At 47.7% G+C, this 8,927-nt stretch overlaps 1 protein-coding gene across 1 annotated transcript in view; it reads left to right on the top strand.

Annotated features, from left to right (window-relative positions):
* Positions 1–634: 634 nt before the first annotated feature.
* The window catches only part of B4GALT5 (beta-1,4-galactosyltransferase 5), a 77,173-nt gene continuing 68,880 nt past the window's right edge, over positions 635–8,927 (top strand). The window contains exon 1 of the mRNA XM_027621256.2: positions 635–919. Within this exon, the coding sequence (XP_027477057.1) occupies positions 802–919 (118 nt within the window). The 5' untranslated portion in view covers positions 635–801. The remainder of the gene's footprint in view (positions 920–8,927) is intronic.

Genomic DNA, 8,927 nt, shown 5'->3' with positions numbered 1-8,927 from the left:
TAGCCTGCCTCCAATACATTCTCCTGTTTGTGTTCATATCATTTATCAGTACCCGATACTATGACTTGATTTGTCTCCTTTTCTCCTCCCATTTGAGTGTAAGTTCATGAAGCCAGATTTTGTCTGTTTTGTTCTTTGTAGAATCCCCAGCACCAAGAATAGTGTCTGGTCTATGTCTGGCCTTCAATAAATGGTGAATTGAATGAATGAATGATTGAATGAATGAGGGAAGGTGTATGCCGAGCCCCTGTGCCTACAGTATCCGCTCCACTGTCGCAGTGGGCGACCAGACGCGTCCGACATTGCAGACCGCCCCTTGGCTGCGGGGCTGGGGGCGCCCTTGCGCGGAGCCGGCCGGCACTTGAGCGACGCTCCCCGAAAGCCTGGGCGGTGGCTGCGCCAGAAGAGGGGCTGTCGCCATTTAGCGACGTTCCCTGCGGGCCGCCGCTCCGCCGCGGGAGCCGGACCGGGGGGTCGGGCGGAGGGCGCGCGCGCGCGGGTCTTTTGCGACGGTGCCCGGCGGCGCTGGACCCGCCCCCGCCCCGCCTCCCGCGCCGTCCGCCCCGCCCCGTCTCTGCCGCTGCCCTCGCTCCGGGCCGCTCTGGCCCCCGCCCGCTTCATGTGGCCCGGCCCGCGGCGGCCGGCGGCTGGGAGCGGCGAGGCGGCGGCTGGGAGCGGCGGCCCGAGAGGCCCGGGAGGTGGTGGCCGAGGCCCAGGCAGCGGCGGCGGCCCAGGAGGCGGCGGACGGGGAGCGGCGGGAGCAGGCCCGGCCCGACTCTCCAGCGGCTGCCCGGCTGCAGCATGCGCGTCCGCCGGGGGCTGCTGCTGCGGCTGCCGCGCCGCTCGTTGCTCGCCGCGCTCTTCTTCTTCTCTCTCTCGTCCTCGCTGCTCTACTTCGTCTATGTGGCGCCTGGCATAGGTAGGAAGGGGGTCTGGGGTCCTGGGGGGTGCCGCTCCGGCCTCGGGGGGGATCCCGGGACCCTCCCCCCGCCCCACCCTGATGGGACTCCGGTCCTCAGAGGACCCCGGCCCGAGGCCACCCCGAGCCTGGCCCTCAGAAGACTGCGGGGACCCCGGCTCGACCCTCGGGAGACCCCACGCCCGGCCCTCGGGGGACGCCAGGACATTCCCGCCCTCGGCACCCCGACGGTCCCAGGAACCCATATCCCCCGGCAGCCTCCCACGCACCCCCCGGCCCTCCTAACCCCATCCCCGGCCCTCCTAACCCCATCCCCTGGCGAACCCGACGGTACCTCCATCCCCACCCCCCCGTGCCAGGACGCCCCCTTTCCCGCCTTTGCCTCCCTCGAGTCCCCCTTCCGGCTGCTTGGCTCGAGAACTCCCGCTCCTCCTACCCCGGGGTCTCCCGAGGCCCCGGCTCCCGGCATTCCGCGGACCCCGAACCCCCTCGGCCCGCCTGCTTCTCCTAGCCGAGCCCAGGAGCTCGGGTCTCGAGGCGCCCCGCCTCCCCGGTTCGCATCCATCCTTCCCCTTTCCTCCCGGTTGAGTTCACCGTTTCCTGCCCCCCCCTCCCTACCCTTTCTTCCCTCCACTTTCCTGTTACATCCACCTCCAGGTCCTCCTCCCCAGCATACACATTCTCCATCTCCTAGTGGCCCCGTTCCTCACCGGGTGACACCCCCCTCTTATGGAGGTACCCCCCATTCAATCTAACCCCTGAGTTTCCCACGTCGCCTCCCCATCTCGGTCTCCTCCCACCTCCCCCAAGGGCACACCCTTGTTGTTAACCTCCGCCCCTGTACCTCTTTTCCTTCCCCAAATTCTACCCCCCCCACCTCTGGTCCTCGGCCACGGTTTCCTCCTTGAATGAAGACTTGGGGAGAGGGTGCTGTCTGGATCTTTCCACGCTTTCACTGCTGCCCTCTCTTCGTCTTGAGGTAGAAGCTGGCCCTTCAGTATCCTATGGTTCCTGCCCAGGGACCGAGAGGACATGTAAATTGGCCCTAGAGGAGGATTTGTGATAAGAGCCTTGGGGAAATGGTGCCAGGTGGGAAGGAGGAGCATGGAGAAAAAAATGGAATGGGTACTCATTCTTCTCAAAGGCATGTCCTTTAAAGGCAAGACAGTCTCTGGGGAAACTGAACACTGCCCATAGACTTTGTAAGACCACTGAGCAGACATTTAGGACATGAAGAAAGAGACTGGAAGGAAATACAGCATGAGGGTTAAGGTTAGAGGACACTGAGGTCAGACTTGGATTCAAATCCCTGCCCTTTTATGACCTTGGGCAAGTTACCAAGCCTCAGCTTTTCTCCTCTGTAAAGTGGGAGTACTAATCCTAACCTCATAGGTTTTAAGGAAGTAGATAAATTCCCTTTTAAAGCACATAATGATGCATAGGGAGTTTTGTTTTTTAAAGCAGTTATATATAACTTTTGAGAAAGAAGGGAGTAGATGGAAAGTTTAAAGAATGTACTTGCCTGACATGGCATCACCACAGGCTCTAGAGAAAACTTCAGTTCAGGGTGAAAAAATGACCAGAAGATGCCATTGGAGCTGGGGCAAGGAGAGTAAATTCTGCTCTAAAAAGTCTGGGTCATTTGGATGTTAGGAGAGGGTTGATGGTTTAACTCTAGGGGAATGCTCTTTAGGATTGTAGTAATGACTAGTGCCATTCTCTGTTGACCTGTCAACACTGAACTAGCTGAATAGAGAAATTTCCAGATCGAGCAGGAGATTGTCTCCTGATTTTTTTTTTTTTAGAGCATATTTCACTTGATGGTGAATATTGATGATTTGTACTATAAACTAGATCTGGGAAGGTAGAACAGGCAACATCAGATTGCCCTAACAGTTTATGAAGTATCTAAGGAAAAAGCATCCCTCTAGGAGAGTACAGTGTGTGGCCTGATGGATCAGATGAGGAGATAGGAATTTTGGCAGAACAAGAACAGGTGCGTAATTAGTGGAACTAATTGAGAAAAGAGGTCATTTTCATATTGGATATCAGACTTAATAACAATGTGTGTGAAATGATAGATTCGGACCTAGATGCAGTCTTGGAGCCATAAGTGATGGGGGTTATTTCTGTTGTTTGTACATAAATCAGCCATATCCAAATGGCAGAATAATCCCCCTGGGATGGTGATCACCTTTTAGATTAGAAAGGTTAGAAGCCAGATTCTCCAGCAGAAATTCCTCAAGGATAGATTTTTAGGTCAGTGGAACCCCAGTGTAAAGTGATGGGCATCTACTGTGCTTAGATTCTTGTATCACTGATAAGTGAAGAAGATGCAAAGCACTTAAATTTTCACTGGTTTCTCCTTAAATGGAAGTCTTCTAAAGGGCAGATCTACTTAGGATTCAGATTCTGTTAGTGGGAAAGGAGAGCCATAAAAAAGATGTGGAATGGCTTTAGGGTTCCTGCAAGCACAGTTACATTCAGCAGTTTGGTGGTTTTTTGTTTGTGTGTTTGTTTTTAATCTTGACGTTCTTGCTAATAGACTTAATTTTTCAAATGACCAGCTTTGGACAGTGGGGTGGCAAATCTTTCCAAAGGTTAAGGTAATCTAGAGAAATATAAGGTTTTTTGTGCCTTGGGTTGTGAAGACCTTAATTTGAGACAATTACTAAAATGAGCTTAGAAAATAATAATAGGTTGAACCATATGAAATTTCCGTTTTTGCAGGTCAAAAACGGTTGTATAGTGTCAGTGTCATAGTAGCTCAACCTAATTCATTTCCAAAAAATGACAATTCTGACTTTTGGCATAATGGAAAGTGTTAGACATACTTCCTTCTGGGTTTAATTTTTTCCAGTCCTGCTTTTGAATTGTTTTGTATACCTTGTGACCATGTTTTGCTCAAGGGCCTAAAGAGAAATCAGTCCAGAGAGTGTGTTACAACTATATTCAGAAATAGGTAGGCTTGAATTGAATTTGAGATAAGAGAAAAATCATGTTAGTTATAAATGTTTTAAAGTTGTTCATATACGATATAATCCAGCCACAATGTCAGCCTACCCATTGACTTAATATTTTTCACATCTAATGCCAGCTCTTAATATTGGTCACCTGTAGTCTTAGAGCAAAGGGAAATTTTCCTGGATTTGAGGGTCATGCGAAATGGGGCTAATGGTGCCATTTGACTTAGAAAATTGGATGCGAGGAGTGTTAACTAAATATGACTATGGTGTGTTTGTAGCAAATACAGAGTGCTCTCAGCTAATTTTAATATCCCTATCCCAATCCAGTTAGTGATTTCAAAGTATGGCTTCACTGGACATTACATTTTTGTTATTAATTCAAAAGTAGTGTCTTATATCAGCAGTTTGAAAGTAGAAATGAAAAGGATGGGGCAGAAGTGTGATGTAGGGGTGCCTGGGTGGCTCAGTCAGTTAAGCATCCGACTCTCGATCTCAGTTCAGGGCTTGATCTCAGGGTGGTGAGTTCAAGCCCTGCCCTGGGCTCCACTCCCACTTTAAAAAAAAAAAAAAAAAAAGAGAAAGAAAGAAACAGTGATGGAGATGGTGGATTTGAAATAGAAGAGGAAGCTGATGTGTTGATGAAGATGCATCCGTGCCTCCTCTCTCTTGCTCTCTCCCAGCCACAGCCTGACTGATTCTCATTTACTTAATCACTGTTTCACCTGTCCTGGTGAAATATCCCTATTCCTTTCAGAGTTCTGAAGAAAACTTTGAACTTATTTATGTTGCTTTAACTTAAAAAAAAAAAAAAAAGGAATCTAACAGCTTAGAGTACATCCATATTTCAGTCTGACCAGGTCTTTTAGAAGATAAGTGAACTGTTTATAAATATAAATATGAAGTGCTGATTGGAAAACATCTTAATAAGTTTAGGGTGGGGCGCCTGGGTGGCTCAGTTGGTTAAGCGACTGCCTTCGGCTCAGGTCTTGATCCTGGAGTCCCCGGATCGAGTCCCGCATCAGGCTCCCTGCTCAGCAGGGAGTCTGCTTCTCCCTCTGACCCTCTTCCCTCTCGTGCTCTCTCTCATTCTCTCTCTCTCAAATAAATAGATAAAATCTTAAAAAAAAAATAAGTTTAGGGTGCTCTCAGATGGGAAGATTGTAGAGAGGTTACTGACCTTTGCAAATTGCTAAAACAGTTACCGATTTTGAGAGAGGTACCTGTGCATGGTTAGAGGTACTAGTCTATGTATTGATGAAATTTTATTAACTGAAGTTCTGCCACTTAAACTGATTTTTCTTTTGCCCTTTGATTATTGAGAAAAGGAAATGGGGAACGATTTTTCCCTTTTGGTCTGCTTAGTTCCAAGAAGAGTTTGATTTATGGCTGGCTTTTGGAAGGCAGGAACCAGTAATTCTAATCCCACCTCATTTGACCAAATGACCTTGAGCAAGTCACTTGATTCTCTTGGCAAAAATCCAAAGCTGTTTGAAAAACTAGAACTGCATCTTAACCAAACTTTTTTTTTAAAGATTTTATTTATTTGAGATAGAGCGAGAGAGAGAGTGCGTGCAGGAGTGTGTATGCACAGGGAGGGGGGTGGGCAGAGGGAGAGGGAGAAGCAGGCTCTCTGCTGAGCAGGGAGCCTGACGGGGGGCTCCGATCCCCAGAGCAGAGGCTTAATCGACTGAGCCACCCAGGTGCCCCCTAACCAAACTCTTAATGAGATGTTTTTACATACAGAAAGTTGATCATTCATTCATTCTGTATAAATATTGGACCTAAGATTTTAGGTGAGTGTTTTATGTAATCAAATGCAACTTTTTCTTTCTTTCTTTTTCTTTTTCTTTTTTTTTTTAAGATTTTACTTACTTGAGAGGGAGCGAGAGAGACAGAGACAGCTAGAAAGAGCACAAGTGGGGAGGAGAGGGAGAAGCAGGCTCCCTGCTGTGGGGTTCGATCCCAGGACCCTGGGACTGTGACCTGAGCCGAAGGCAGATGCTTAACGACTGAGCCACCCAGGCGCCCCCGAATGCAACTTTTCAAATAACCACAGGAAAATTTCAGATTCCCCAGCTTAGTATGAGAACGGCCTCTTTTTTTTCCCCCCTCACATGAAAATGCCCTCTAAATGCCTCAGTGCACGTAGTTCTTGAGCTTTTGTAGAAGGATATACATGCAGTGGAATGTGTGTTACTTTATTGTAAAAAGGTAAAAAATGTCATCCTGTTAAAGATCCTCACCTCCCACATGCCCATGAGCACTCACTCACTCACATATTTTCTGAGTCGTGTCATTCTTAGAAGGAAACCATATTTAGGGAACAGGTGGAAGTTTTTAAAACCGAACAGCACACTTTTGACCAGGACTTCGGTGATGTTTTACATCTTCCCTGAAGAATTTTGCTATGTTGGACACAAGGTCTGGGTTTGGAGTCGAAATGTCTTTTAACAGTGAAAATGCGCTAATCTTGGACAGTCTTTAGAATCAGTGTCAGCTACTGTACCAGACCATCAGTAGTGTGGCCAGTAGATGAGTCTGCTCAAATTCTGACATTTCTCCCCACTCCTGCCCACCGCCCGTCCCCAGCCTGACAGGCCAGTGGGAGCAGCATATATTAAATTACCAGGAAGAAGAGTCTCTCTTGCTACGACTCTTCAGAACTCTTCAGGAGAGTAGAAATTCCAAAGCTGTAGAAGCCAGAATGCTATTGACTTCCCTAATTCTGCAGCTTTTTTGATCACAGAAGATCTGTCGGACACATCCAACCATATAAAGCAAACAGAACTTGAGCAAGCAAGAAATAAGGAATGTGATGCTGCTGAGACCTGTCAAAGAAATAGAGAAAATTGGGCGCCTGGGTGGCTCAGTTGGTTGAGCGACTGCCTTCGGCTCAGGTCATGATCCTGGAGTCCCGGGATCGAGTCCCGCATCGGGCTCCCTGCTCGGCAGGGAGTCTGCTTCTCCCTCTGACCCTCCCCCCTCTCATGTGCTCTCTATCTCTCATTCTCTCTCTCTCAAATAAATAAAATCTTTAAAAAAAAAAAAAAGAAATAGAGAAAATGAGGTTAACACTGGTCAAGATAAAGGATAATCAGAAGCAAACAGATTGGGTGTGGCTTAAAAGAGGTTAATGGAGAGGTCCTGAGAGGCAGGCCTGCACACTAGCCTAAGTGCCCTTATTCTTTAGGTTTCTAACAATGCTGCTAAGTAAACATGTGCCTGTCTTTGCACAGTAGGTGTATTTTTGTAGAAAGTTGTAAGAAAATGAATTTGAGATCTATGGGTCAGTAATTAGTATTTGAGTGTCCGCCTATTATGTTACCAGCTCTGGGAGATACTTGAATTCTAGACTTCTGACTGCTTTTCATTTTATAGGTGATTGTATAAGCCCATGTTGAGTCATTAACTCTCCCAAAGTTGAGAATGATAAGATATCCCTGAGGCACACCCAATATGGTTGAAAAGACAAGATTAATCCCAAGAAACAACTAGGGAAAAATAGAAGATAGTTTTTAGTAAGTTGCTACATTATATGATACTCGTTCTTAATGAGATGGGAGTTCAGACAGAGGCATTCATTCCCCCCCTTTTTTTTTTAAGATTTTATTTATTTGACAGAGAGAGACACAGCGAGAGAGGAAACACAAGCAGGGGGAGTGGGAGAGGGAGAAGCAGGCTTCCTGCTGAGCGGGGAGCCCGATGCGGGGCTCGATCCCAGGACCCTGGGATCATGACCTGAGCTGAAGACAGACGCGTAACGACTGAGCCACCCAGGCGCCCCAAGAGGCATTCGTTCCTTTATTCAACCAGTAGTTCTTTTGAGTGCCTCCTCCTCGGTTATCGAGCATTCTAGAAATGAATAAGGCAGAACGTTTCTACCGTCATGGTGGCTTTTATTTCAGTGAAAGGTTTTTGCCCTTATGGTGCTTTTATCCTAATGGGGGCACAGCCAATACAGAAGACAATTTCAGATAGTGGCAGGAGTGACTGAGTGTTTTAGATTGAGTGGTTAGGGAAAGCCTTGTTGAAGAGGTGATACTTGCCTTGAAGGTGTAGAGTGAGTCACAGGTTTTGGAGTGGGGGGCAGGGTGGGGATGGGGGGGCACTCAGCACATGTAAAAGCCCAGAGGCAAGGATGAGTTTGAAGGTTGACTGGGTTTTTTCAGTGACGGGAGAATGGTAGGAGATGAATTCAGAAAGGTGGGAGAGCTCAGGCCATGTAGGACCCTGGAGCCATGGTAAGGACTGTAGGAGTGAATAATAGCTTTGAAATCAGCCAGAACTAGGTTTGAATCAACCCACTGAATGGGCAGATTTTTTTAAAGATATTTATTGTTAAGTAGGCTCTACACCCAGTGTGGGGCTAGAACTCACCACTCTGATATTAAGAGTCACCTGCTCTACTGAGTGAGACATCCCCAGGTACCTCCGGCAAATTATTTTCAATTTTCCTACCTACCAGGTAGAAGATACTATCTTCCACCTGGTTGTTGTGAGAATTAAGTAGAATATACATGTAAAAGGGCTTACACAGAGCCTGACACCAAGCTCCATGTTTATGATGATTATTTGTAAGTGGGAGATGTCCTATCTGGTCTCATGCTGGTGTGGCACTGAGCTGGGAGGCTGCGGGCTCCAGTCCGACTTTACCACCAATAACTAGATAGGAAGTGTTACCTCAGTTTTTCTCCTCTGTGAACGGAGGACCTGGTTAATAGTACAGATTCTAGGGTCCCTTTCAGATCTGAGGTTTTTTGTTTGTTTTTTTTTTAAGATTTTATTTATTTATTCATGAGAGACAGAGAGAGAGAGAGAGGCAGAGGGAGAAGCAGGCTCCCAAGGAGCAGGGAGCCCAATGCAGGACTCGATCCCAGGACCCTGGGATCATGACCTGAGCCGAAGGCAGACGCTTAACCATCTGAGCCACCCAGGCGCCCTCAGATCCGAGGTTACATGAGTCTAAGCAAGCGTGGGTTGAACCTGCAAGTGGAAGGAGGAATGACAACTTGTGACAAGTAAAAGCCCCCCATTTTTTAAAA

This window comes from Zalophus californianus, chromosome 8, assembly GCF_009762305.2.
Source record: "Zalophus californianus isolate mZalCal1 chromosome 8, mZalCal1.pri.v2, whole genome shotgun sequence".
Taxonomy (NCBI): Eukaryota; Metazoa; Chordata; class Mammalia; order Carnivora; family Otariidae; genus Zalophus; species Zalophus californianus.
Note: the sequence above shows the minus strand (reverse complement) of the source record. Positions and strands in the feature narration are given on the sequence as shown.